The 27,170-nt window shown below is 43.5% G+C and overlaps 1 protein-coding gene and 1 long non-coding RNA gene across 4 annotated transcripts in view; one reads left to right on the plus strand and one right to left on the minus strand.

The window, feature by feature from the left end:
* The window catches only part of LOC143829282 (uncharacterized), a 63,671-nt gene extending 56,514 nt beyond the window's left edge, over window positions 1-7,157 (plus strand). The window contains exon 3 of the long non-coding RNA XR_013228052.1: window positions 6,974-7,157. This is a non-coding gene — a long non-coding RNA (uncharacterized LOC143829282). The remainder of the gene's footprint in view (window positions 1-6,973) is intronic.
* Window positions 1-27,170, minus strand: part of SCN2A (sodium voltage-gated channel alpha subunit 2) — a 135,709-nt gene that overhangs the window by 37,276 nt on the left and 71,263 nt on the right. For all 3 annotated transcript variants that reach the window (XM_077319845.1, XM_077319846.1, XM_077319847.1), the window contains 8 exons: window positions 24,575-24,781; window positions 20,651-20,944; window positions 14,949-15,296; window positions 13,998-14,130; window positions 10,852-11,090; window positions 9,526-9,699; window positions 5,709-6,065; window positions 3,032-3,511 (listed from right to left, as the gene is read on the minus strand). In XM_077319845.1, the coding sequence (XP_077175960.1) occupies window positions 3,032-3,511; window positions 5,709-6,065; window positions 9,526-9,699; window positions 10,852-11,090; window positions 13,998-14,130; window positions 14,949-15,296; window positions 20,651-20,944; window positions 24,575-24,781 (2,232 nt within the window). The remainder of the gene's footprint in view (window positions 1-3,031; window positions 3,512-5,708; window positions 6,066-9,525; window positions 9,700-10,851; window positions 11,091-13,997; window positions 14,131-14,948; window positions 15,297-20,650; window positions 20,945-24,574; window positions 24,782-27,170) is intronic.

Genomic DNA, 27,170 nt, shown 5'->3' on the forward strand with positions numbered 1-27,170 from the left:
ACAAAAGGCCAAATATTAAAAACGCAGCTAGAATTAGACAGCCAGCCCAGCATATTCCCTCCTTCCTGCCCCCCCCCCCCATGTATGGAGCCTCTGAAAAGAGACAGCAGGGTTGCTGTGAAATATCTCCTACCATGACTGTGAGGACTTAAGAGTGCTTAACTAGATTGTGTCCTAGAATTTTGGGAAAAGAACGTTCTGACTTTGATCTATGGAGAAATTCTATGAACAGAGGGAAGAGTTATTTTCACCAGTTCCATCCCACTGCAGGCCCTTGACTATCCCCTCATGTTCGTCCTGTTGTCCAGAAGCAGCTTATCATTATATATTTTGGGATGCAGTGGAAGCGGGAGGAAGGAAAGTCTTATTCCGCCAGCAGAACTTGGTCTAAACGACTATAATAATAAACTTTAGCTTTGGCCATTCCACCAGCAAGACTCCTTCCCAGGAGTGTAAATTACTGCTAGATCCAATCGCGTGCCTTGAAAAAATCTCACATCTGCAAAACTCCAGTCCTTCAAATATATGTGTGAAAATGTATAGCGAAGATTAGTTTGAAATCTAGTAGCAGAACAGTATTACTTCAAAAGAACAGAATTTTCTACTATGTACTTTCACATCTCATGAAAATTAATCTGGGGATTCATTTGTACTTTTGGGGAACACATTTGTGACTTTCTCAACCCCCCCCCCCGAGACACACGTTACATATGGAGCACCTAACACAGTTGGAATAACACCCAACTGATAGTGAGAAGTCAGAATATTTTTCTCTCCAAATTAATGTCTCCTATATATTCTCTCTCAGGGATGACATTAAAAAAAAACAGACCTATAAAATGGTCTTTTACCCAGCTAACAGAATATGTAGTTACTCAACAATTTACGAATTGTAGTATTAGGATTCCGACAGATTTTTGGGAGAAGAGCTAATAGAAAATGACATTTGTTGAGGGCTGAAGGATTTGTTTAAGAGACCAATTTGAAACACTATTAGAATATTAAAATGAGGGAAATTACATACATTGCTTAGGACCATCAATGATAAACAACTGATTATAAGAAACTGTTTAAGGACTCTTGTAAACACCAGAAGTTCATGGAGAAGGGAAAATATTAAAAAGAGAGAGATTATATAATCCTCTAGTGAATATTCTTTTTTATTATATATATTTTTTTAAATCTGGTGTTTCTTCTAGTATGAAATGACTATTTATTTGAACATGAAACAAAAACACTATAACCCTAATGATTGGTTAAGGAAACCCATAGACTTAATCCAGCCATAGTGCTGGATTCATTGAAATGAATGGGATTAGAACATGTTTAACTTTGTCTGCATTATTGCCCATTCTCATACAAAGAGAACTGAAATAGCCCTTGGCCAGAATGATAAAAGGAAGACCTAAGAGGAAAGTGATCTTCATCACTGTAACTAAGAACTAACGATCCTTTATGTATCTGACCTCTGACTCTCTTCTATTTATGCACACTTGATATTTCTGCAAATTTCTGTGGTGTCAGAAATAACAGTGTTCTAATCTGTACTATTTTAAACAAACTGCAGATATACCTCACAGTGCTGTACCTAAATAAGGTTATCAGGTTCCATCTTGCCACTGGTAGAGGAGTAGGGTTGCCAGATCCAGATTAGGGAACTCCTCCAGGGAGGACAGGGACTTCAGTGGGGTACAATGCTATAGATTCCACCTTTCAAGGCATCGGTTTTCTATAGTCTCAAAATGAGCTGTAATTCCGGGGGATCTCCAGGTCCCACCTGGAAGCTTGCATCCCTACACCTCAAGCTAGGAAAGCAAACAAAGCTCTTTAGAAATCAATAGCCAAATTCTGATATAACAGGCTTCCGTATCCCTTAGCTGTTCTTAAAAGAGGCTGGTGAAGTTAACAATGTACCTAGGAATACAGACGCAGTGTACAAATGCACCATAAGAAAATGAGGGCAAGGAAGGAATTGGTTCCCGGAGTTCCAAGGAAGAGTGAAAGGATCATAGGCAGGAAGAGGCTCACCAGGAACCAGCTTGCCACCTTGCCTGCTGACAAGTCCTATTGCCTACCACTACTCTGAGTAGTAGTGGGAAATAAAACAGCAATGATGCTGGCATCGCTATGTCACTTTGGGCAAAATATAGAAATGACATAGAGTAATGCTAGGAATTGTTAAAATTTCTATGGTTTTACCATAGAGTCCCCAGTAATTTGTAGCACTTGTCCCTTCTGGGTTTTAGCAACATTTGGAATGTTACACAAATCCCATATCCATGACCCCAGCCCTCCCTGCCTAGGCAGGAAACAGACCATGGCAAACTTTTATGGAAAAGGTTGTACCCTTCATTAATCATATGCAAGTCTTGCATGAGGAAGAAAACAGGAATTTGAACGGAGCCCAGAGATGTAGGGTGGACTTCACTGGTACGTGATCCAAATATTAGTAAATATTAGTATTAACCAAAAGTCAGCTTTCGGGGACCAATCTTAAGTTAGTGTTCGTTAACCGCTGATAAATGGCTTACTGATCTAAAATATAATACTGTAAAAATATTATCATTGTACTTAAAGCATCTAAATAGCAAGGAACTGAATAGTAAGCTTCTTCACAGGGAATGCAATAGACTAAGAAGATAAAATTGGTTTATGGGTTCTGAGGAATCTTACAATACTATCCCTCCAAAATTATGCTGTGAATAAAGGATGATTAATTGCAAAAATACAAAACTATCATTCTTTCATACCTATTAGACCTATTTTCTAAAATGAAACCAAAAGAACATAGGTTAATAAGTTCAGATAGTTATCTTCACGAACCATTTATCTGAATAAATACGATATTCTGTTTTTGCATTTGACACATGCAGTACCAAAATGTGACAAATATTTACCAAGGCTGCAAGAACAGAAAAGCGGCAGATGAAGATTTAAGGGTTTTTTTTTTAAAAAAATATCGGAACAGTTCACTTTTTAAAGAGGACTGTATCTTAAAACACCGCAGCATTATGGACCAAAACAAGCCTACCTCCTTGCTTTCTTCCAAATCTGACTCGCTGCTAAACTCCTCTGTGTTTAGATTTTCAAAATCAGATTCTCCAACAGCGATGGGCACTGTCACAGTGACACTGGGATTGTTTATGAATGACATGTAATCGCTTTCGTCAATGATGTATTTCTCCACACTGCTCCCTATACCACTAGTCGTTCCATTACCATCTTTAATGTAGTTCAGATCTTTACCGATGTCTACTATGGTATGGTTGGAAATGCAGCTGTCCTTCTTGTTATTGAGGTCCTCAAGGGGCTTGATTTCATCTAAGGCTTTCTGTTTCCTTACAAAGGCCTTCTGGACAAATTCGTGCATTTTTCTTTTCACAAAGTCGATGCCCTTCTGAATCCTCGCCACAGCAATCTGCAGATTGTTCATTTCATTGTCATCGTCGGTAGCAGCAAGGTTGTCTGAACTGAAGGAGCTCAGCAGCAAGGCTAGAAACAGATTCAAAACCTGTTGAGGCAAAAACAAAGCATCAGGATAGGTTGTGTGAATAAGAAGCGTACCTTTTCCTGTGTTTCAGTGGAACATGCTGTGCTTCCTGGTCTATTATCCATCTGGGATTAAAGGAGGAGGAAAAGGAGAAGCCAAAGAAGGATGCATGGTGGCCTCTGCCATGAACCCTTGGTTCCTGCCCCATTTGGTACATGTGTGTGCTCATTTTCATGGTAGTTCCCAGAATTCCCTGTTTATTCTGGCATCTCTCCTGAGCCCAGGAGCGCTACCCCTCCCTTTGCTCCCTGCTTGCATTTAAAAGGCCTCATCCCGTGGCACCTTGCTATCTTCCCTCAAGGCTGTCTTCCCTGGATATCCAAAACAACAGATATGTGAATTCCTTTAACACCTACCCATATCAAAAGGTGATCTGATCCTGATTTCCTGTGTGAATGCCCGATTCCCGCCTATGCTGGTCCCTTGCCTTGCCCCCTTTTCCCACAGCCCATGTATATAGGTTTTGACATCCCCTACTACGACGTCTCTGTCAAAGTTGCCCTGCCTGTGAGCATCTGCAAAGTATGGACTCTGCTTGCTGACTTTTCCAAATAAAGACTTCTTGCTTAAAGCTTCTACTTGAAACCAGAGAGTGATGTCTATGGAGTGAGTTTGCTGGGTTTCAACTGCTTGGTTCCTGACAACCTCATCCAAGCTAGGAGCACAGGGGACTTGCCACAGCCTTCCTCTGCATAGCAGCCTACCTCAGTGGTCTCCCATCTGTGGCTTACCCTGCTCAGTTTCCATGCTCTGGAAAGCTCAGGGGAAATCGGGTCATTCAGTCCGCTTTAAGGCGCAGACAATGTGTCAAATCAATGTTCCATATTAATCCACCCCTGTGCCAACTAGTAGGTTCTCAAACAGCTGTTGCAGGTTGAACCTGATGATTCAGATTTACAAAGCAAGGTTTTATGTACATGGAAAGTTCCCATGCCACAGGACTCACCCTTCGAGCTTATACCAAACAGAGCATGTTTCTAAACAACCCTCTACTCCTGGTGTCAGCTTATATCAGGCTCAGCTCTGAATGGAAGGCTGACTTACAACAAGCCTTAATCTTATCTTAGTCAAAACTTAATTTAGTATATTTGAAAGGCACTCTACAAACAATTTCCCCTATTTAGCGTTGCACTGTACTAACTGTAAATCTTGTTGAGCAGTACAGTTACAAAAAACATGCAAGAATTCTAACTCCTCTTTGATTTGTATTATAAACATATTTGCCGTACTATTTGGGATTTTTAAAAATTTAAGTTTGACTTTTATCATACGCAAAATAATTAAAAAGGGTTTTTTAAAAAAAAAAGTCAATATATTACATTTATTTATTTATTTTATTATAATTCTCACATTTATATATTGCCCTCCCCTTGTGGCTTAGGCTTATGTACATGGAAGCCATAAGACAGGGACAATATAGGTAATAATAGCAATAATAACAGTATTACCAATAACATCCAATAATATCAATAATATCACTAATAATATCACTAATAATATTAATAATACTATTAATATTATTAATAATAATATCCCCACTGTTATGATGATCAGTTCTTAGTCTGAGGAAGAGAGCTTGCACTCGAAAGCTCACGCCTTGAATAAATCTTTGTTGGTCTTAAAAGTGCTACTGGACGCTGATTTTCTTGTGCTACTTCAGACCAACACGGCTACTCATTTGAATCTATCACTAATAATTGTAACTAAGATAGCAACTGTGATATCATAGATTAGTCAATGCAGGATTGCCCTTGATGTACTTGATGGGCATGTCTGTATGGGAGGAGGGGTTCTGTGGGTCCAGTAGGTGTTGTTGATTCAATTGACCTCAACCAAATCCCTGTTGGAAGAGCTCTGTTTTGCAGGCCCTGTGGAACTGCTAGCTCTGACAGGGCCCGGACTTCTCCAGAGAGATCATGCCACCAGGTAGGGGCCAAGACAGTGAATGATCTGGCCCTGGTTGAGGTCAATCATGCTTCCTTGGAGCCAGGGATCACCAGCCAGTTAGAGTTGGCTGAGTGTGCTGCTTTTTGAGGGGCATAGGCAGAGCGGCAGTCTTGCAGGTACACTGGGCCCAGACCACCTTGATTACCTTAAGCTTGATCCTGGATTCATTTCTATGCACTTCTTTACAAATGTACATTTGTTGGATACATACCACTAGATTTCCAATCACCATGACCATCATGAAGACTGTAAGGCACATTGTTTGTCCTGCCACTTCCATACAATCCCACATAGTTTCTATCCATTCACCACAAAGGACTCGAAAGACGATTAAGAAAGAGTGGAAAAAGTCGTTCATGTGCCAACGTGGAAGTTCACAGTCGTTGGAGATCTTGCAGACGCATTCTTTGTAGCTTTTGCCAAACAGCTGCATGCCAACCACGGCAAAGATGAAGACAATGATGGCCAAGACCAAGGTCAGGTTTCCCAGAGCCCCAACAGAGTTGCCAATGATCTTGATCAACATATTCAGTGTTGGCCAGGATTTTGCCAGCTTGAAAACTCGCAACTGGAAAAGATAACACATTTCAAAATCAAAGTTTATTTTTGCTAATCACAGAAGATCTCTCTTTAATCAAACACTGACTAAGGAAAGTTCAGGAACCCAGTGAGAAGAGACCAGTACAATGAGGTTATCATGTTTTAAGAAGCAATCTTTGGAAGATATGGACAAAATATAAGACTAGGATCAGCCCAGATGTCTCATCCCTAAAATCACCAGTAGAAGCTTATCTTGATAAGACCTTGTTCAAAAAAATACTTTCTCAAATATCAGGATTTGGTTGATGCCACTGGTTTGGTAGAAGGCTGGCAAGAATTAAGCCAAACGGGTATAGCTTTGGATTGGTTTTCCCATGTAAAATTAGTCTCCAAAATGAAGGAAGACCTGAAAAGCAGTGGGAGAGCTTTCAAAAGTTTAACCGAATTCAAACTAGAAGTGATATTGAACACACCATATCTGCTCGGGAGAATCTATATGTATTTGTTAAAATTGGACACTGAAGCCAAAGCAGCTCACGGTCTCCATGGTGAAGCAAATGCAGAATTTTAGTGAAGAAACCTCCTTTGATGGGTGGAAGCAGATTTGGTCTAATGTTAAAGTAACAATATGCCAATCATTGAGGGAGAATTGGTATAAATTGTTTTATAGATGATATGTATCCTCCAAAGTTATAAGCAGAATGACAAGTCAATATGATGAGATTTGTTGGGAGATGCTTTAATACTGTAGGTTCTTCTTTCATATGTGGTGGTCCTGCAAGAAAGTCAGAATGTTCTGGATTAAATTTCATGAGAAATTACAGAGGATACTTGAGCTCAAGTTTCCACTGGATCCAAAATGCATGTTGTTTGGTATTTTTCTTGTAAATGTACTTGTGTTTACAAGATATTTTTTTTTCTTTATGACAACTGCAGCCAGATAACTAATTGCCTTGAAATGGAAATCGCAAAAATTGGCCAAAGTGGACGTACAGTGGGAGAAGCTCAGAGAACTGCAATGGCGAAACTCACCAATATGGTGAACAGAAGGCCACCTAAAGAATTTAATGAATGCTGGGACTTCTTTCTGGAATTTGTTGCTAAATAATATACTAAATGTAAGACTAAAACTGTATTTTTCTTTTCTTTCCTGTTATTCATAAACTAATAAAATGTATTAACAGAAAGTTCAGGAAATGTATTTATTTAGAGGTTGTTGCTTCAGAACGTTAATGCTACAAAATTTATATTCTGCATGTTCTCAGGTCCTAAACATCATATGAAACTTTACAAGGTTCTTCTCAAGGAGAAAATATTGATATTGAACAACTGTTGCGCTTGTTAAATTGTCTTGGTTGTTTTTGAACAAGAGCAAATAGCAGGCTTAAATTATAATTTTTTTTGCATTTGCCCAACAGCAAAGAACTGTTATCCAAAGCAGACATTTGTTATGCCATTCTAGGTGGAGTTACATCTGTTTGATTGACTTTCAAAGTATGTAACTCTGCTTAGGATAGTACTATTTCTGCCTTAGACTTTTTACAGCTTGAAACTGTAATCCTAAGTGTGCTTAATTAGTCCCATTTGATTTGATGATACTTACTTCTGAGTAAACATGCACAGAGTTGTACTGTTAGACTATTTCACTGTTACCTGGTATTGAGACCATTCATAAATCCATGAGATTTCCTGATACCCAAGAAGGCTCCTCATTGGCCACTGGAGAACTGATTGTTGTTATCTGCACAACCAATGCTATTTCAGGTGTAGCTAGTGTTGGTTTTATTCTCTCTCACTCCTCTTTCCTAGTGTATTTTTCAAATTACCCCTCTTCTCCCCCCATATACAGCTTTCTTCTGGGTGTGTATGGCTCTGCCTCCTGTATCAGACTTTGTGACTGGCTCTGCCTCCTGTATCAGACTTTGTGATTGGCTCTGCCTCCTGTGGCAGCCATTTTGTAGTTGTGCATGCTACATTGTGTCAGAACTCTAAAAGTGCTCACAGGCTCAAAAAGGTTGGCAGCTGTTGGCACTGCAATCAGCCAGTAATCTGGTGAAGTCAGCCTTGAAAGGGTTGTTAAGCTGTTTAAGCAGCTGAGCTGTGCTAACTAGTGCATCAAGGTAGTCACAGGTGAGGTTGTAATAGAAATACTCTGATGACATGACCTGGGGATTCTTTTGTTTAAGGTGGGCTCCCACCCACTTCCTCTTTCTTCAGGAAGAAAAATTTGTAAAGATATGTTTGCATAAAAGGTGTTTTCAGGCCACAATCACAGAATAAGTGGCAATAAACAAAATAGTCCCACAGAGCTGACAAATTGGCAGAAATCTCTATTCTCTCTATGAATCTTACCCCAAGGACCTGGGACAACAGTCCATCCAACATAGTATCCTCGTAGTTGGAAACTGAGGCCTCAAACAGCAAAGTTTGGCGGCAATTATAGCCAAGAGTTAATTTGATGTGTTACCAGAGGGCAATTAAGGTAACCAGATAAGAGTTGATGAGAGCCAGCTGCACCAGATCACACAGGTGTGAATGTTTTACCAGTTCCCTCGTAGCTGTTAAGGAGAGAAGCCTCTCTTAAAGATGCAAAGCAGAGACTGGCATTTGCCTGATTCCCATGCTGGGTTGCCCAAGATGAAATAAATGCTCCCGGTCCTCACAGCATCTGATGCTGTGTGAGAGGTAGTCTGCCTACAGCCTAGCCATAGAGGCTTGCAATGTGCTGCTTCTGTAAGTATCATTTATGCGGTAAGGAGTTTGGAGCAGATGAATATGATATATTTTCATGTATAATCTTCCCAGGAAAGATTACTCTAATCTTTTAAACCTCAAAGTACTGTGAGTCTGGATCTGTGCCTCATCCACAAAGGTAATTAATAACTGCACACTTTCAAAATGCTCTGTTACTCTGCGGCTCTAATTTTCTGGAGGGACCTTGGACCAAATCTAGTCCCCAAAGTAACGCTGGTGTAGACCAAAGGTTGGATCCTAATATCCTTAAGCAACAAGACAGATTCTTTCCTGTATTGCCCTCCTTTAGCAGTCCTTTCCAATCCTATGAAAATTATTTTCTGGAGTCATGGAATCTGCATAGACTAATAGTCACATGGGTCATGAAACAGTAGTGGGAAGGAAACTCCTTCCTCTTCCATCAGTATAAGTGCAAAACATCCCCCCCTGCTTTTTACTTTGTTCTCTAATTCAATATGACCTTGCCTTTGACCTTTGCTTGCTCCATCATCCTCAGCTATCTGGAGATCTCCAATTACTTCCTGCTTCCTTTTCTGAGAAGCTTTTGGTGCAGCTACTTAATCCCCACCCCTACTGAAATGGAGTTTAGCTAACATAAATACCTTCACATTCTTTTGTTTCAGTCTCAGACTCTGCAAAGCACAATATGCAGTGTTGGTGACACATTAATATATAGAATTACAACTTGATCAAAATGTAGATTAAAAGTTCTGCAAGCTATTCAGATACTTTACCAGCCTGAAGGATCGTAGGACTGACAATCCTTCCACATTTGCCAGGCCCAGCTCCATTAAACTAAGGCTGACAATGATGCCATCAAAAATATTCCAGCCTTCTTGGAAATAATAATAAGGATCCATGGCTACTATCTTCAGAAACATTTCTGCTGTGAAGATCCCAGTGAAGACCTACACAGAACAATATGATTTGTCACCAATGCCAAGTAACAGCACTTATATAAATATATAAATATAAATAAATATGCTAATCAAAGCTGGGAGTCTATTTTATAATTAAACAAAAGAGATCTCAAAAGCGTGGTCACCCCCCCCCCCTCCGGCAAAATCCCATGGCAAGCGGACTGTCCTCATGGTAAATACTGAGTTATCCACAAAGTTTATATTGCCATGTGTTTCCTCTCCTGCATGCTTACTACACCTCTATCATCTCTTCTGTTTTTCTAACATTAAAAACATCCAGTGGAGGCTCTCTGGGCAGATAATTGTGTCACTTCTATCGTGTCAGCACAGGCATTGAGTATCCCATGGAAATTAGGGCCAAACTAGACAATGCCATGTTGTCAAATCTACATAGTTGCCAACTCTGGGTTGGGAAATACCTGGAGAATTTGGGGTGGAGATGGGAGGGCTGGGATTTGGGGTGGGAAGGGATGTCATTCTCTAAAGCAGCCATTTTCTCCAGGGGAGAATCAGGAGATGAGCTATAATCAGGAGATAAACTATAATTTCAGGGAATCCCCAGGTCCCACCTGGGGACTGGAATCCACCACAGGTACACAGCACCATATCAGACCCCCCTGCCACTGGGGGCCTGATCCCGGTGACCTTGGTTCAAGGGGATGAGAAGATAAAGGCTCTTAAAATACTGATGGGGGGGGGGGACACACAGGAGCCCTTCAAGTGTCTGCACTGGGTTCCCCAGCAGGATCAAACTTGGTTGCTTTTATATAAGGTTTTTATTTTATTTTAATGATCTAAAATGGTGGCATGTCCCCTTGGTAGATTTGGGGACATGGGATCATCTTGCTTGGCCCTAAGATCCATATCGCATAGTAGTGATCCTAACAGTATCAACAGCGGCACTTGTCGGGAGATGGGGGTCAGCTTCTGGCCACCAGAACCAAGCCACTCACACTGGAAAAACTAGACTCGTAGCAGCACAAAGAGAACTGGCACCTCCCATCACAAGTTGCTTCTTGTTCCTTGGGTGAACATGACTAATGCAGGGAGAGTCTCTGTGATAAAGGAATTCATTCATCCCCCCCCCCAATGCATACAGCCATGTGTTCTCTGTGGTTTGAGACACTTGGAAAGACTTACTAGGTTTCCGACGGACAGCACGTTATTGAACTGAGGTGTCATTGGATAATGCTCCATGGCCATGAACAAGGTGTTCAAGACGATGCAGATGGTGATAGCCAGGTCGACAAAGGGGTCCATCACAATCAAGTTAACAACATGCTTTATTTTTAACCAAGGAGGCCAGCAATCCCAGATCAAACACATGTTAGCAAATTTATACCAACATGGAGGACATTTCTGTCTGGATTCCTCAAGTTCTAAATGAGAAAGAATGTAGATGAACACATGTGAAAAAGCAGTGCAATTAATGGATTTAATAATCATGTCCTACAGTAGACAACCCTCTGTGATGCATATTAGGCAATCTGTTAATATGCTAGACGTCCTTGAGCAAAATCTAAGCAGATTAGATGGTTAAACTGAAGTGGAGGAAGGAAAAGAGCTGGGTTTTTTTGTACTCCGCTTTTCTCTACCCGGAGGAGTCTCAAAGCGGCTTACAATTAGTTTCCTCTCTCCACAACAGACACCCTGTGAGGTAGGTGCGGCCGAGAGAGCTCTGAGAGAACCATGACTGGCCCAGGGTCACCCAGCTGGCTGCATGTGGAGGAGCGGGGAATTAAACCCCAGTTCTCCAGATTAGAGGCCATGACTCTTAACCACTGCACCAAGATGGCTCTCCAATTCAGTAAATGCAGCTACATTTTAAGAAGGAAATCAAAACTAGAAATCAAAACTAGAAATCAAAACTAGAAATCAAAACTAGAGCAGCATGCCCTGGAATTCTGATGAATGTTCACTCTGCACAGAGGTCAAAGATTTGACCTTTAAAAATTACAGGATCTGAATTATGGCTATTTTACCCTCAGCCACAGCCACAGCAGGTTTAGCTAAACACAAACTCTTCCTGCCTAAGCAGCAGGTGGCCACATTGCAGAATCCAGTTTAGTGTTCACGGTTTTTTGTCAGGGACCTGCAAACCATATGGGCATTCAGGCGCTGGGAGTGTGAAAGGGTAATGTACCAACTGAACCACAGATAATAACAATGAATGGCACATTTGCTCTGAGGACACAATAGTTGAACACCCATGATTCAGAATCCCACAGGCACAAGAGTCATGCATGCATATGGAGCGTTTGTGTTCTGCGTTATTCTTCCCTTCACCACGCTTCCCTCCCCCCCCCCCCAAAGCATGCCAGCTCTGTGGGGATAGAGAAGCAGGACGGCTGCTAAATTAGAGAGAATGCAATTCCCTCCCCAGGTGCCCACACAATGAGATTTCTTGTGTCCGTTGGAGGCTTTGCTGCCCTACGGCCAACAGATTCTATTGCCAATTAAGTCCTGAAAGAGACAGAAAGAGAGATACTTCTGAAACGGTCATGATTTCCTTTGGAGCGCAACAAAATCTACTTATTACTTCCTTCGCACCCTGACCTGGGTAGCCCAGGCAAGCTCAGTCCCGTCAGATCTCGGAAGCTAAGCAGGGCAAATCCTTACTAGTATTCGGATGGGAGACCTCTAGTGATATGGAAAAGTAGGGGGTCATGATGCGGAGACAGGCAATGGTAAACCACCCCCAAACATCCCTTGCTTACCAGACAAGCCTCAGGTCTCCTGGCTATGCTGTACATGCCATAAATAAATAAATACTTTCTTAGCCTATAGTGGCTTGTATCTAACCATAGAGTTCCTCCAACAGAATACTATTTCTGTTTGCAAAAGCAGGGGTGATGACTTCCCATCAAATCCCCCCTCTTCCAATTGCAGATTCTCACTTCATCCCTGATGCTGTTCCTGAGGGTCCATTGACCCAGGGAACAAAACTGAAGAGGGGTTCAGTGGGCTGCAACAGGAGCATAAGAAGAGCCATGTCCGTCTCGTCCAGTGTTATATTCACACTGTGGCCGATCAGCCGGGAAGCAAGAAAGTCCTGCTCTGCAAAGTCATTGGATGGTTGGATACACATCATTATAATGGGGACAAAATTCCTATTTCCCAAATATTTAATGAAGGACAGCTGTATCTTGGAAAACAATTCAAATTCCTAGGTGTCTTAAATTCCTGGGCACTGATAACCAAGTTGCCACAGCCAGGTACCTGGGATTTTTGCAGCAATGAGGATGAAATCTTGCCTAAGCTGAGGGAAAAGAGCACATATAGTCGGCATTCTGACGTCCAAAAGAATTGTGGTCTGTTTGGTCTGAGGAGAAGTCTCAGAAATCCTTGAAGGAGAATGCTGCCTCCTCCTCTTGTGTACAGTTCATAGCTGGTAACAAAACACTTTTTTTGTTGACATCCAAAGGGTGGTTTGTTTGTTCCCTTCAACTCGTGATTCTAAACTAATCTTGTAGTTTAGAATCCAGGTTTGTAGGCAGAAAACTGCAGTTTGTTAAAGCTCCATGCCATGACTAATTGCAGCTATATTTAAACCAGGACGTTATCAACTTTGGTGCAGTAAGAAGGAGCTGAAGGGAGTGATGGAAATGAACAAGCAGAAGTGCTCTGAGTGGTGTTTTTGTCACTTGCATCTGTTTCTACTTTCCACTGAAACCAGCAGGACTCACCTGGGCTCTTTGGCTACATTACACCCAACATCTACTTTTTAAGAAAGGCCCACAGTCCTATTCTGTTGAAGAACTTGCCTGATGGTAATGTCTGTATCTACACTTTACATAGCTACATTGCAACCAGTTCTACAGAGGCAGTGGCTGGTTAAAAGAAAATCTTAATAGCTATGAACTGGACATGGATTAATGTATTTAGGTTTCTAACTGTTAGAGGAATAAAATCCTGAACTTTTCTCCCTAGAATGATTGTACAAGCAAAGAACACCCCCAGAAGCCAAACAGAGGATGATAAATTAAGTGGGTTGGATTCCATTGAACATTTTCCATAACAGAAAAGGCAAATTTTCACTTTCTTCCCTTCTGCTGCCCCTCCAGCTTGGGGTGTTCTGGGGGGGGGGTTCCCTGCCCCCTTAGAGCAGCATTTGGGGGATTGTTTTGTAATGCGGTAGGAGCGAGGCAATGAGAAAGTCATGCTCCTCTGACAAAACTCCTTTCTGTCACCAGAGATTTACTGTGGTATCCAAGACATTTTGTAATTGTTTATAATGGTTTTCCAGTTCTTGTCCACCAATTTATGGAAAGTTTGTTTATGCTTACCCTCCATTGTGTTAGTAAGTATACTGGCTATACTCATTGCCCTTTGTCTTGCAGCAGGATCAGACAAAAAATCCATAGACATATGGTAGGAACTCGAGCGCCTTTTCCTTAATTCTGTTTCTGTAGTGGTGCCCTGCAAATGAATGACTTAGGAAATTTACAGTGATCACATCCTGAACTTAAACTGTCATAAAGACTGAAGGAAAAGATCTTTCCCCAAATCTATTTCCAGCAACGTTCTTTTAAGTATAAAAGAAGGTTCAGTTCAGAGGTCACAAACAGATCAGAGTTTACTTGTGAGGGATGTGGGAGAGGCCGTAGTTCAGTGGTATAGCATTTGGGTAGCATGCAGATGGTTCCAAGTTCAACCCCTGGACTCTCCCTTTTAAAAGATCAGGTTGTAGTTTAGGGTCACCAACCCCAGTCTGAAAAATTTCTGAAAATTTTGCAGGTGGAGCCTGGGGAGGAACCACAGCAGGGTACAATGCCATAGATTAGCCTCTGCTTCTCCTCTGGGTCTGCTTTGCCTCTGGATATGGCCTGTTGTCTGTGGCCCTGCAAAAGCAGAGTCAGCAGATCCAGTACCTACCCGTGTTTTGGCAAACTGGGTCATGTCTGCATTTTGCAAGATACTTTGCATCCCGGCTGGGAAGAAAAGCAAAGTGAAAGCATTTCAATAAGCAGGTATCAGTAATAGCTTATTGGGGTCTGTGGACACCTAGTTGGGAAACTCTGGTCTACTCAAACTGGCAGCAGTTCTCCACAGACTCAGACAGAGGTCTTTCACATCACCTAGGACATGATCCTTTTAACTGGGGATGCCGGGGATTGAACCTGGGACTTTCTGCATGCCGGGCAGATGTTCTACCACAGAGACCAAGCCCCTCCCCTCTCCACTATCCCTCCCTCTTAAAATTAACAATTAAATCTGTCAACTTCTTCTATAATTACCTCCGGCAGAAGCTGGCCCGTGGGTGACATGAGCGGTGGAGGCCCGCCAACTAAGGAGACGACCCCATTGCAATCCACCGTGCTGTGCATCTTCCCATTTGCTGGAAGTATGGGTATCATGCGGGAAGATCGACTGGCCTGGCTGATGTTACTATTGCGCCGCTCACTGTGCCGGTGAGGGACAAACAGAGAGTCTCTTCTGCTCTCGTTGTCTTCAAACGTGCTGTGCTCATCGTCGGCAAAGTCATTCTCAGAGCCAATATCCTTTGCTCGGCCTCTGAAGCTGAAAAGGCTCGTTCTGCTGCTGCGACGTGGGGAAAACAGGGATCCTCGGATGCTCAGCAAGGACTGGAAGGAAATGAGAGGAAAACAGTCAAGAGCAGAAACGTTTGTGGAAGTGTTTTTGAGAGAAAGATTTGTGTTTGTTTGTGTTTGTTTGTTTCCTGCCCTCTTTCTAGTGATTCAAGGTGGGTTGCAACAAAACAAGAATAAATAGATAATATAATACAATATAAAATTAGTTCAATTAATTAAAACATTAAACTGTTAAGATAAATACTACTAGTTGTCCGATTTTCTCTCTCTTGCAGGGAGGGTCAGAGGGAGAGTCATAAGACCCTTCGGCAGAAAAAAATGTTTGTTCGTATTTGGTTTCATTTGGTGGATTTCTGGCATTAATGACCAAATTATTCAATCCCAAATAGAGTTCTAGCTTTCTAAATCCATCGGCTTCCTCTTAGAATTGCACTGCACTAGTGGTGAAGTATATTTTTTTAGAAGTTTCCAGTGAAGATGAAACAATGAAACGGTACGATTTCCCTTCGCTCCTTCAATTACACAGGATGGAAGATGCTTTTAGGGACTTTTCCATGAGCGCATGGCTGATCTGCATAAATATTAACACTAGACAATATTAAATAAATATGTATTAAAGACTTCTATTTAATTACAGTAAAAGGCTCTCCCTGTTCCTTATACTGCTGCATATTTCATGAGATGACTCATAAATTAATAAAACCAGCATCTAACCACTGCTGTTTCCATCGTCGCGTTGGCTTGCTTGCTCGGGCAGCTATTTTTTTTTCTCCTGCCAGGTAGCTGACAAACAAGGTTCACTAATTACGATCTTTTTGCATAGACATGGGCACGAGCCACTGAGAGCTCTCCCTCATCCTACCATTCTGGTCTCGCTTAGTTTGGCACCAGATCTGGTTTCGCTGCAGATGGTTGCTGAGCCGTTCGACCCTTGGAGCTACGCATCCACCCAGGTGGAAAAGGGAAATCCCTACAGTGACCCCAAGGATAAAACGTATGGAGGACAAGAGGCGATCTCGATGCAGGTACTTTCCCTGTTGTGCTTTCAAAGTTCGTAAACTTACATAAGAAGAACCGTTACTGAAGAACCGTATTGTGTTCATGAAGAACCGTATTGTGTTCGTGATGCCCGGATTTAATGTGCAGGGACAGGCATGCAGTTTTCAGTACCGAATGAAGAACCATCCAAACAGTACTGATCAGGTGCTTGGCACTGAGAACTTTATCAACTCTTTATATCGGGAACACATTTACACACGAAGCACACTGCTGTGCCCATGGATCAGGGCCTTTATTCCTATGTGGAATTATATTTATATTATTATTATTATATTTAAATTTACTGCCCGCCTCTCCCTGAGGGCTCGCGGTGGGTTTAACTAACGCCCCCCCCTAAAACCCCTTAAAACAGGCATTAAAAACATTAAATACATGATTGATTGATTGACATACAAAAGCCCGTAAAGAACCAGAAAAGATGCTGCGGCAACGAACACATATCCAGTCTAATAATCCCATAAAAACATACACTACAAGGGAAAGGGTGAACCGAAGGCACTGATGTAGGGGTGCCCTGATCTTCCTTGCCGCCCACCCTCAACCGTAGACCTGGCGGAAGAGCTCGGTTTTGCAGGCTCCGTGGAACGCCAAAAGATCCCGCCCCGCACTGTGACACCTTGGGGCAATTTATTTATTTATTTATTTTTCATATATATTTTATTTTCATAAAGATAGAAATATAGAAATGAGACGGTAGGGGCAATTTACATGGAATAGTACAACTAGTACATTTAAAAACATTTATAACAATATTGAATGGAAGGTATAATAGGAGAGAATCAGTCACACTGCTGGCAACCCCATTGATCTCTCCCCAATCCTATTTAACATCTTTAGGCGCCCTCTTGCCCAGCCATCAGCATGCCAGTGAAGCCCAGCTTTTCCTCCTGATGGACGGACACCCTGACTCACTCCCAGACTCGTTAGCCAGATGTCTGCAAATGGTGATGAGCTGGCTCAAGCAAAGCCACCTGAAACTTAATCCTTCAAAGAGGGAAGTCTTGTGGTTTGGTAGGAAAGGCCAAGCGAGGAAGCACGACTGCCCCACCTGGATGGGGTGCAACTATCAGTTTCACACTCAGCCAGTAACCTGGGCATGATCTTTGATACCTCCTTCTCCTTCTCCGTGGAGGAACAGATGTACCTCAGCTGGTTTTCTTCCATCTACGTCAGGGGTAGTCAAACTGCGGCCCTCCAGATGTCCATGGATTACAATTCCCAGGAGCCCTTGCCAGCATTCGCCAGTAAATGCTGGCAGGGGCTCCTGGGAATTGTAGTCCATGGACATCTGGAGGGCCGCAGTTTGACTACCCCTGATCTACGTCAAGCCAGGACTCCTAGCCACTGTGATCCAGGTGATGGTCACCTCCGAGAGCCAGTTTGGGGTAGTGGTTAGAAGTGCCGACTTCTAATCTGGCAAGCCAGGTTCGATTCCACACTCCCCCACATTACTAGGTGGGTGACCTTGGGCTTGCCACAGCGCTGATAAAGCTGTTCTGATCGAGCAGTAATATCAAGGCTCTCTCAGCCTCACCCACCTCACAGGGTGCCTGTTGTGGAGAAGAGGAAAGGGAAGGCGACTGTAAGCTGCTTTGAGACTCCTTCGGGTAGAGAAAAGGGGCATATAAGAACCAACTCTTCTTCCTCTTCCTCTTCTTCTTCCTCTTCCCTTCTTCCTCCTCCTCCTCCTTCTTCTTCAGGGTTCTTACGGGAACACCTTGGGGCCCTCACATCCGACCCACACTCCAACAGCTGCACTGGCTACCAGTTGACTACCGGATCAGGCTTAAGGTTCTGGTAATCACCTTCAAGGCCATAAGCGGTCTGGGCCCTGAGAATCTGAGAAACTGCCTCTCTACTTGGTCCCCCCCTAAGAGCACTACCCTCCATCAACACCAACAAACTGGTGATCCCTGGCTTCAGGCAAGCTCGTTTGTCAACAACTAGAGCTAGGGCTTTCTTGGTCTTGGTCCCCACCTGGTGGAATGAGCTCCCAGATGACATCAGGGCCCTGCCTGAGCTACAACAATTCCGCAGGGCCTGCAAAAGGGAGCTCTTCCACCAGGCTTTTGGTCAAGAAAAGTAAACAAGCCAACCATTAACCAGAAGCCCACTCATCAATTGCGCCAACAGAAAAACGGAACCCCAGTGCAGAAAGACTGGATTGCTGATATTGATTGTTAAGTTATAGTGTGTTTGGTACAAGTTCATTGTTAAATATGTTTTATATCTAAATCAAGATGTTTATTGTAATGCATTGCTTTATGAAAGTTACAAAGGGACGGCGGTATATAAATATAAATAAAATATTAAAAAAATTAAAATAATGAACATGAACAGGCGGACAGCAATTAAATTCAGGGACATTGCACATAGGGTAACAGATTGCTGAAGATCAGGTCAGAAGGGGGTGACAGCAGCTGGGCAGCAGCTTCAGGTTGGGGTGTGTGGAGTGTCAGAGTTGCTTGAAAGGGGGGACCGGGTTGAGGGAGGCCCCTGGCTCTGGTCTCAACTGAATCATCTGATCAGCTCAGATATCTTTTTAACTTTCATATTTTTATTGAGAAATAAATATTACCTATCAAGTCAGTCCTAGTTAAATAAATAGTTAAACCATCAATAATACTTGTCTAACACGTTCATCTTGTCTTGATACTGTTCGAAAACAATTTAAAAAGTTACTATTGGTCCAGCAATAAATCTCCAGGGTGAATTATTCTCCCCACATATCATTCATTGACCACTGAATAATATCCACTCGTCAGCTTTTAGAGATCTGTTATCCTGGCTCATCCTTTCTTTCATGCTTAACCTCTTGGTCTCACAGAGGTATATTCCATGAATCATTTATTCAGAGTAGTGATTCTATGTGATCTCAGTTTTCTAAGATAATTGACGCACACACAGAGATGGCACCAATGTTTAGTCGTATCAAAACATGAAGGGAGTGGTGATGACGTATTATCCCATCTATCCACCTGGAAAATAATAGTCTCTTTGTCTCTTTCAAAGAAATGCATTAACTACTAAATTACAGTGCTCTATCAAGATGATTATTCTCTATAGCAACTTTTCTCAGGCTTGTATAGGTCAATGAAATCAGAAACAGAAAAGCATCCAGATCGTCTCTTATCTAATTAGAATTTAAAAGATTAAATACTATTTCTGATACTCACCAAAGTGCTTTCAGAAATATTACATAATCTCACACAACCCACACCTGAGAGATGTGGGAAGTTTTGGCTGCAGCATAGACCCAGTTGTCATGAACCTGTTTCCTGACCCGTAGTTTCCACCCCCTTTTATGTTCATCTCATTCCTTTGTACTCATGGATCTCTGGTGAAGTTGTGGCACCTTCCTGGGCCCACTCGAAAGTGCCCTTCCCATCCCCCTTTTGCATCCTCCCGCGTTCCCACCCCTATCTTCTCTCACAATGATAGCCTTGCTGGGAGCTCAGACTAAATACCAGATGGCCGGATGGGTTGTTTTGGCACCTTGTAGATCAGAGGAAGCTGTATTGCCCTTTCTGTGTGAATTGGTGTTCCCACCAAACGCAGCTCCTGTGCCCCCCACCCTATGCCAAGGTATATAAGCTATGTAACCCCATTCCTTAACGTCTCTGTCAAGAATTCTGTCTTTGTCCCAATTCTCCAAATAAGACTTCTACTTAAAGCTTCAGCCAGAAGCCTGAGAGTGATGTCTGTTGAGCAAATCTGCTGGGTCTCAACTGCTTGGTTTCTGATACCAGTTACATGAAACTCACATTAAAACCATTTAATTTGTCTCCTCTGAATTGATGTAGTAAATACTTCTGAATTAAGGTCACCAGCTCTGAGTTGAGAAAAATCTAGAGACTGGCGGGGGGGGGGAGGGAGCCTGAAGAGGGTGGGGTTAGGGGAGAGGCAGGGACTTCAGTGGGGTGTAATGCTATAGAGCCCACCTTCCATATAGGCCATTTTCTCCACGTGAACTGCTCTCTGTCGCCTGGAGATCAGCTGTAATCCCAGATCTCCAGCCACCACCCTATCCTGAATCAATAGGTAACTTTTGTTCTTCGCACTGTAGGATTATTTCTGGGAACACATCCGATGATTCATCATTATGTTTTTCATGGATGTTAACAATGAGAACTTTAAGAACAGAGGAAATATGTATTGTGCAGAAATGGCCAGGCCTGTTTTCATTCAATGAATTTGCATGAACCACTGCATGAGGTCAGTGACAGGTCACTTGATCAAACCCCCTTAAAGCTACTTCTGCGCACATGGACACATACAGCTGGTCCTATATCACTTATTGCAAACTGACCAAGATATACTCTTCATACCTGGTGTGGGGAAGAAAACCGTTTTTCATATGTCAGTCTGTTCCCTTCAATGGAGAATCGAAAGCCTTTCCTTCTGATGCTATCCTCTGATTCCGATTTGTGGAATTCATCTTCATCCTTTTCATCTCCTTCAGATTGTTCTCTCTGTTTCCTCTTTTTCCGCCTGTTCCTCCTCTCTTTAGCGCTCTTTGAACTCAGCTTCGATGTTGCAGAAGAACTCTCCGAGAACACACCTATACCACCGGCTTCACTGAACTCTCGAGATTCGCCTGTTGCTGCAGCTAAAGCGGCTGCCTGTTGAAGTAATGGAGTTAAACAGATTTAAGACGTACAACACTAATCTGTTAATGCTATTATTGGTTTTATTTTTTTACGGCAGATGAGTTTGATGTTCATTATACTAATCTGCATCCCAAACCTCAGCAGAGCAAGAATAGTGAGCTTACAAAACAATCTTGAACATTTCAGATCTGAACCATCCTAGCACATTTTCCAGTTCACCCTTATTGTGCACTGTTCTTATCTGAGTAATCTCCCCTTCCTTACACGTGAAGAACAAAGAGGAGGCAGCAGCAGCTCATATGCAACACATTCAAGTCTCTACAGATTCTCCCCCCCCCCCCGCAAACTCCCTACTAATGATGATTGAACCCAAAGTAGTCTCAAAGTAGCTTACAATTGCCTACTCTTCCTCTCCCCATACACACTTTGTGAAGTAGATGAGGCTGAGAGAGCGCTTAGAGAACTGTGGGTCTTGGTCCCTAAGGTGGCCTTCGCAAAAAACAGCATGTGAGCAAAACATACGTCCAAATTAAGTTACTGGTTTAGTGCAGTGTACAAAACACACTTGATATCTGATTACTCCAACCAATAGCTTTTCTGGGAAAGGCACATCTGTAAACCACTCCTGCGGAGTGGTAAAAATAAAACAGTAAAGGGCTAGGTGGGAGGAGAAAGGGGCGGGGGCGAGTCCGTGATAAAAACTTGGAGGGGCCAATTGGGAGCCACAAAGCGGCTCCCGATTGGCCCGTCCGAGTGTGACTCCGGGGCCAAGCCCCGACTTAGCTCCTTGACATGGTCTTGCCACCCGAGTCCGAGGCCCATCCAGAAATCATTTCCCTTGGAGAAAGTAGCTGCGTGGGAGGGGGGGGGCTCTGTGTCATTGTACACTTTTGAGGATCCATTCCCCACCCCCTGGAATTACCTCTACACTCTTCCTTGGGAGGAGGGCATAGGAATCCTGGAAGCTTACAGTGGGAGGGAAGACTCCTTTCCCAGACATTGGTAAGTGTTTTGCCATGAGGGCTTGAAGCAATAGGAGGCCCATTCGCCCTTGCATACATACACCGCCCAATGGACAGCAATGGAAAGTCACAAAACGTTTGAGCAGCCTGCTTGAGGGTGGCAGAGACTAGGGTATGTTCCTGCACTGTCGTCACTGCTGAAGGCGGTGCAGCTGTCGCCTGGCAGGAGTTCTGCCGAGGGGCCCAGCTGCTCACAGCCTCTCTCTGGAATGACTGCCCATGGCCTAGCTGGGACGTTGCCATCATGGCTGGCCTCCCTCAGTGCTCCCGTCACCAAAGATGCTACCCATGAGGCTAGCCTCGGAGGCTGGGACACAGCCTTGCAAGGGCAGCCCTGCAAAGGCAGGTTTCCTGGGTAGAGTGGCACAGCTGCATAGCCCTCTTTCAGAGTGGTGGATTTGTCTCCAACAGGTCCTGCCAGACCAACCTGGTTTCCTTTTTTGACCAAGTAACAGGTTTGCTGGATCGGGGAAATTCGGTTGATGTCATTTACTTGGATTTTAGTAAAGCTTTTGACAAGGTTCCCCATGATGTTCTGATGGATAAGTTGAAGGACTGCAATCTGGATTTTCAGATAGTTAAGTGGATAGGGAATTGGTTAGAGAACCGCACTCAAAGAGTTGTTGTCAATGGTGTTTCATCAGACTGGAGAGAGGTGAGTAGCGGGGTACCTCAGGGTTCGGTGCTCGGCCCGGTACTTTTTAACATATTTATTAATGATCTAGATGAGGGGGTGGAGGGACTACTCATCAAGTTTGCAGATGACACCAAATTGGGAGGACTGGCAAATACTCCGGAAGATAGAGACAGAGTTCAACGAGATCTGAACACAATGGAAAAATGGGCAAATGAGAACAAGATGCAATTTAATAAAGATGAGTGTAAAGTTCTGCATCTGGGTCAGAAAAATGAAAAGCATGCCTACTGGATGGGGGATACGCTTCTAGGTAGCACTGTGTGTGAACGAGACCTTGGGGTACTTGTGGATTGTAAACTAAACATGAGCAGGCAGTCTGATGCAGCGGTAAAAAAGGCAAATGCCATTTTGGGCTGTATCAACAGAGGCATCACATCAAAATCACAAGATGTCATAGTCCCATTGTATACGGCACTGGTCAGACCACACCTGGAGTACTGTGTGCAGTTCTGGAGGCCTCACTTCAAGAAGGACATCGATAAAATTGAAAGGGTACAGAGGAGAGCGACGAAGATGATCTGGGGCCAAGGGACCAAGCCCTATGAAGATAGGTTGAGGGACTTGGGAATGTTCAGCCTGGAGACAAGGAGGTTGAGAGGGGACATGATAGCCCTCTTTAAGTATTTGAAAGGTTGTCACTTGGAGGAGGGCAGGATGCTGTTTCTACTGGCTGCAGAGGAGAGGACACGCAGTAATGGGTTTAAACTTCAAGTACAACGATATAGGCTAGATATCAGGAAAAAGTTTTTCACAGTCAGAGTAGTTCAGCAGTGGAATAGGCTGCCTAAGGAGGTGGTGAATGCCCCCTCACTGGAAGTCTTCAAGCAAAGGTTGGATACACACTTTTCTTGGATGCTTTAGGATTCTTAGGGCTAATCCTGCGTTGAGCAGGGGGTTGGACTAGATGGCCTGTATGGCCCCTTCCAACTGTATGATTCTATGATTCTATATTCCACCAATAGGAAAAAGGCAGTCCGGTTCTGTCAGTGGTTTCTGGGCAGATCCCTCTGACTGCCTTTTACATATTGGTGGCACATGTAGATGTGGAGCGGGTTGTCCTGACTCCCTGCCCCTTTACAATAATTTACAAAAATACTTTATAGAAACTATTGCCCCAACACCTTGTCCAAATAAACAGAAATTGATCTATAAATTACAAGGTGATAGAGACCACAAGGTTACAGAAAATTAACCTTCTTGAACAATGAAATCCTGGTTCAGAAAAGGATAATTATACTGATGTGGTGGAATTATGATATTGGGGCTGCATTTCTCAATATTTTAAAAACTGAATTATGATAATAAAAGTTATGTTCTCCCTTCTCCAACTAGTCTACTGTGCCTTTTGTTAGTATATTTATTTATTTAAAGATTTATATCCTATCTTTCCATAAGACATGTTCAAAGCTGTTACAACTGGTCCAGAAACATAATACAATACCATAAATATCATCTTACCTACAACTATAAAGGGAGTACATCATTATAAAAACACCACATGTCTAAAAGGTACAATCAAATATAATAAGACAATGAAATACAATATGGAACAGCATATTGTTCTTCATTAAAGTTCTTCATTAAAGTCCCGTGTGCCAAAAACAATACACTATGGATGCTTTACCCAATTTTCATTGAACAACAGGGGTCAATAAAACAGGTTCCTCAAATTACAATTCTGTTTAGCATTAGATTACAAGTCTGTTTCATTCGCCACCAAGTTTTCATCCACAACAGTTTAATCATCACAAGAAAGATCAGTCTCAGGGGTATGCTTATGCTCTCACAATCCACCCATCATCTTGCAATGTTTTAGGATCCCCTGTGGCTCTCATTAACTATTGGAAAGCACCATCACTTGGCCCAGCAGAATGCCCACCTTACACGAAAGGAACCTAGAAGCTACATCCCACGGAAAGCTACCTGAGCTTCTTCTTGTTGCTTTTTCAACTGTTCGAGCATCTGCTGGAACTCTGCCTCTTTTTGCTCCGCTTCTTCCATGGTGGCTTGATTCTGTTCTTCGTAGGCCATGGCGACAACAGCCAGAATCAAGTTGATCAAATAGAAAGAGCCCAGGAAGATCACCAGGACAAAAAAGATCATGTATGTTTTGCCGGCAGCTCTCAAGGTCTGTTAAATAAAAAATGAAGAATGAACCATTTCTTAACCTTCCTGTAAAACAGTGATCCTCACTAAGATGCTGGAGACCCACATGGCTCTTCTGAGATCTTTTCCCCAATGTGGCATTCAATCTATGGTCTAGAAAAGTAACCAAGGCATTGCTCAACGGGTAGGGTTTCTATTGGCTTCATCAGTGGTTGAAACCTTCAGTCCTTATAGTACTATTGTAAATATTTTAGTATCAATCGGCCATAGGCTCTCTAGGGCAGTGGTCCCCAACCCGCGGCCCGCGGCCCCCTCTCCCCACCCCCCTCCGCAGTAAAAAACTTCCCAGGCCGCAAGCTTGTGGCCCGGGAAGCTTCTTACTACGGGAGGGGGGGAGAGGGAATCAGGGCCGGGCCACGCATGCCCACATGCGCCATGTGCGGCCAAAATCACACGTGCACGGCACTTTTGCGCATGCACGATTTCGGCCGCGCATGCGTGGAATGCACAGGCGGGCAGTTGTCCTGCCGGTCCCCAGCCTCAAAATGGTTGGGGACCACTGCTCTAGGGTACTGCGGGGAATGCTAGTCTTGACCCCATGTCTTGACTAGCATTCCCTGCAGTACCCTAGAGAGCCTATGGCCGATTGATACTAAAATATTTACAATAGTACTATAAGGATTGAAGGTTTCAACCACTGATGAAGCCAATGAAAACAGAATGGATCTAGAAGCCGTTATGGTTGTTCCTTCTGGTATATAAAAGATGTAAAAGAAATTGTATTTACTCATAATTACAAACATATTGCCTTAGAAAGGTTCCCTTTCTCTTCTGTTGATTGTTCATTGTGAACCTTTCCGTTTTTGTGTTGTAATTTCAACGGGTAGGGTTGCCAACCTTCAGATGGGGACTGGAGATCTCCAAGAATAATAATGATCTCCAGAATATGAAGACCTATTCTCCTGGAGGTCCTCCAGGAATTCCCCAACCCAGAGTTGGCAACCTTACTACTGAAGTTTGAGGTTGGCAGTTTAAGGTTTCCACCTTTAAACAGTGGCTGCAGAAGAAGCCTTCTGGAGCTCCAAGGATGGAGGTGAAAGGCTATTCTTCTCCAACAAGCCTGCACCCTGAGCAGCTGAAAGGCTACAGAAACCAGACATCAGTGGGATTGAGAAAGACTGAATCCCTGAACAAAGTTATCCTTCCTAGAATTGTAACTGTGAATTGTTTTATATGGATTTTTTTTTTGCCTTTTGGAATTAATTATGTTAGCCACCCCAATTCCGTACACTTAGCATGGATCACCCTCTCTCCTGCACTGCTTCAGTCTACTATTCATTACTTGTTGTTTATCCTTATTCATTCCCTATGATGGATGATAATGAGAGAGACCAGGGAAGTTTTAATATTAAACACCAGAAAAAACACCCTACTGCACAACTGCCTCCCTGCCTAGGTTTGCGGAGGTGGCCTCAGACGTCATGTGGAGCAGTGGTCCCCAACCCGCGGGCTGCGGCCCGGTGCCGGGCTGCGAGGGCCATGGCGCCGGGCCGCGGCTCCCTCTCCCTGCCCCCCCCCCCGCAGTAAGAAACTTCCCAGGCCGCAAGCTTGCGGCCCGGGAAGCTTCTTACTGCGGGAGAGGGAATCAGGGCCGTGCCCGCACATTGCGCATGCGTGGCTGGGCATGCGCACATGCGCCATGCGTGGCCGAAATCGTGCATGCGCAAAAGTGCCGCACATGCGCGATGTCAGCCGCACATTGTGCATGTGCGGGCGTGGCCACGCATGCACGGCATGCGCAGGTGGGCCGTTGCCCTGCCGGTCCCCAGCCTCGAAAAGGTTGGGGACCACTGATGTGGAGGACTCCAGCATCTACACTAAGGGTGTGTTGTGAGGCAGATCTCAGGATTTCATGGTCTTCATGAAAACCTTGGACATGTCTTAGATAATAACAGGCCCCACAAAATGTGTAGGTTACACTGTTGAGATGGCGTTTTGCTCTGGGCAGGGAGAAGGTAATCTGAAGGTGCCGCTTGTCATAGACCAGGCTTTCTCAACCAGGGTTTTGTGAAATCCTGGAGTTTCTTGATGGCCTTGGACAGTGTAGACCAGTAGAACCTCTTCCAGATAGTCAGGGGCCTATTGGGTTCTAACCAATGGAAGGAGGTGGACTACACTGCAGCCCACGATTATCATATTGGTAAGCTCTTTGTGGATAAAATCTGTTGTATCCATTCCTACATTAGCAGCAACAGGCTCAGATGGTCCGAGGATGATCATTTGTTTAGCCTGTGTGGGATATCTTTCAGCTTCTTGGAAGTTTGAAACCTACCGCCTACCTCTACAGCCTATGCTCCTCCTACTGAGAGAGAGTAAATGCCTCCCTGAGAGAGGGGCTGATTGCTCCCACCTT

Source organism: Paroedura picta, chromosome 2, assembly GCF_049243985.1.
Source record: "Paroedura picta isolate Pp20150507F chromosome 2, Ppicta_v3.0, whole genome shotgun sequence".
Lineage (NCBI taxonomy): Eukaryota > Metazoa > Chordata > Lepidosauria > Squamata > Gekkonidae > Paroedura > Paroedura picta.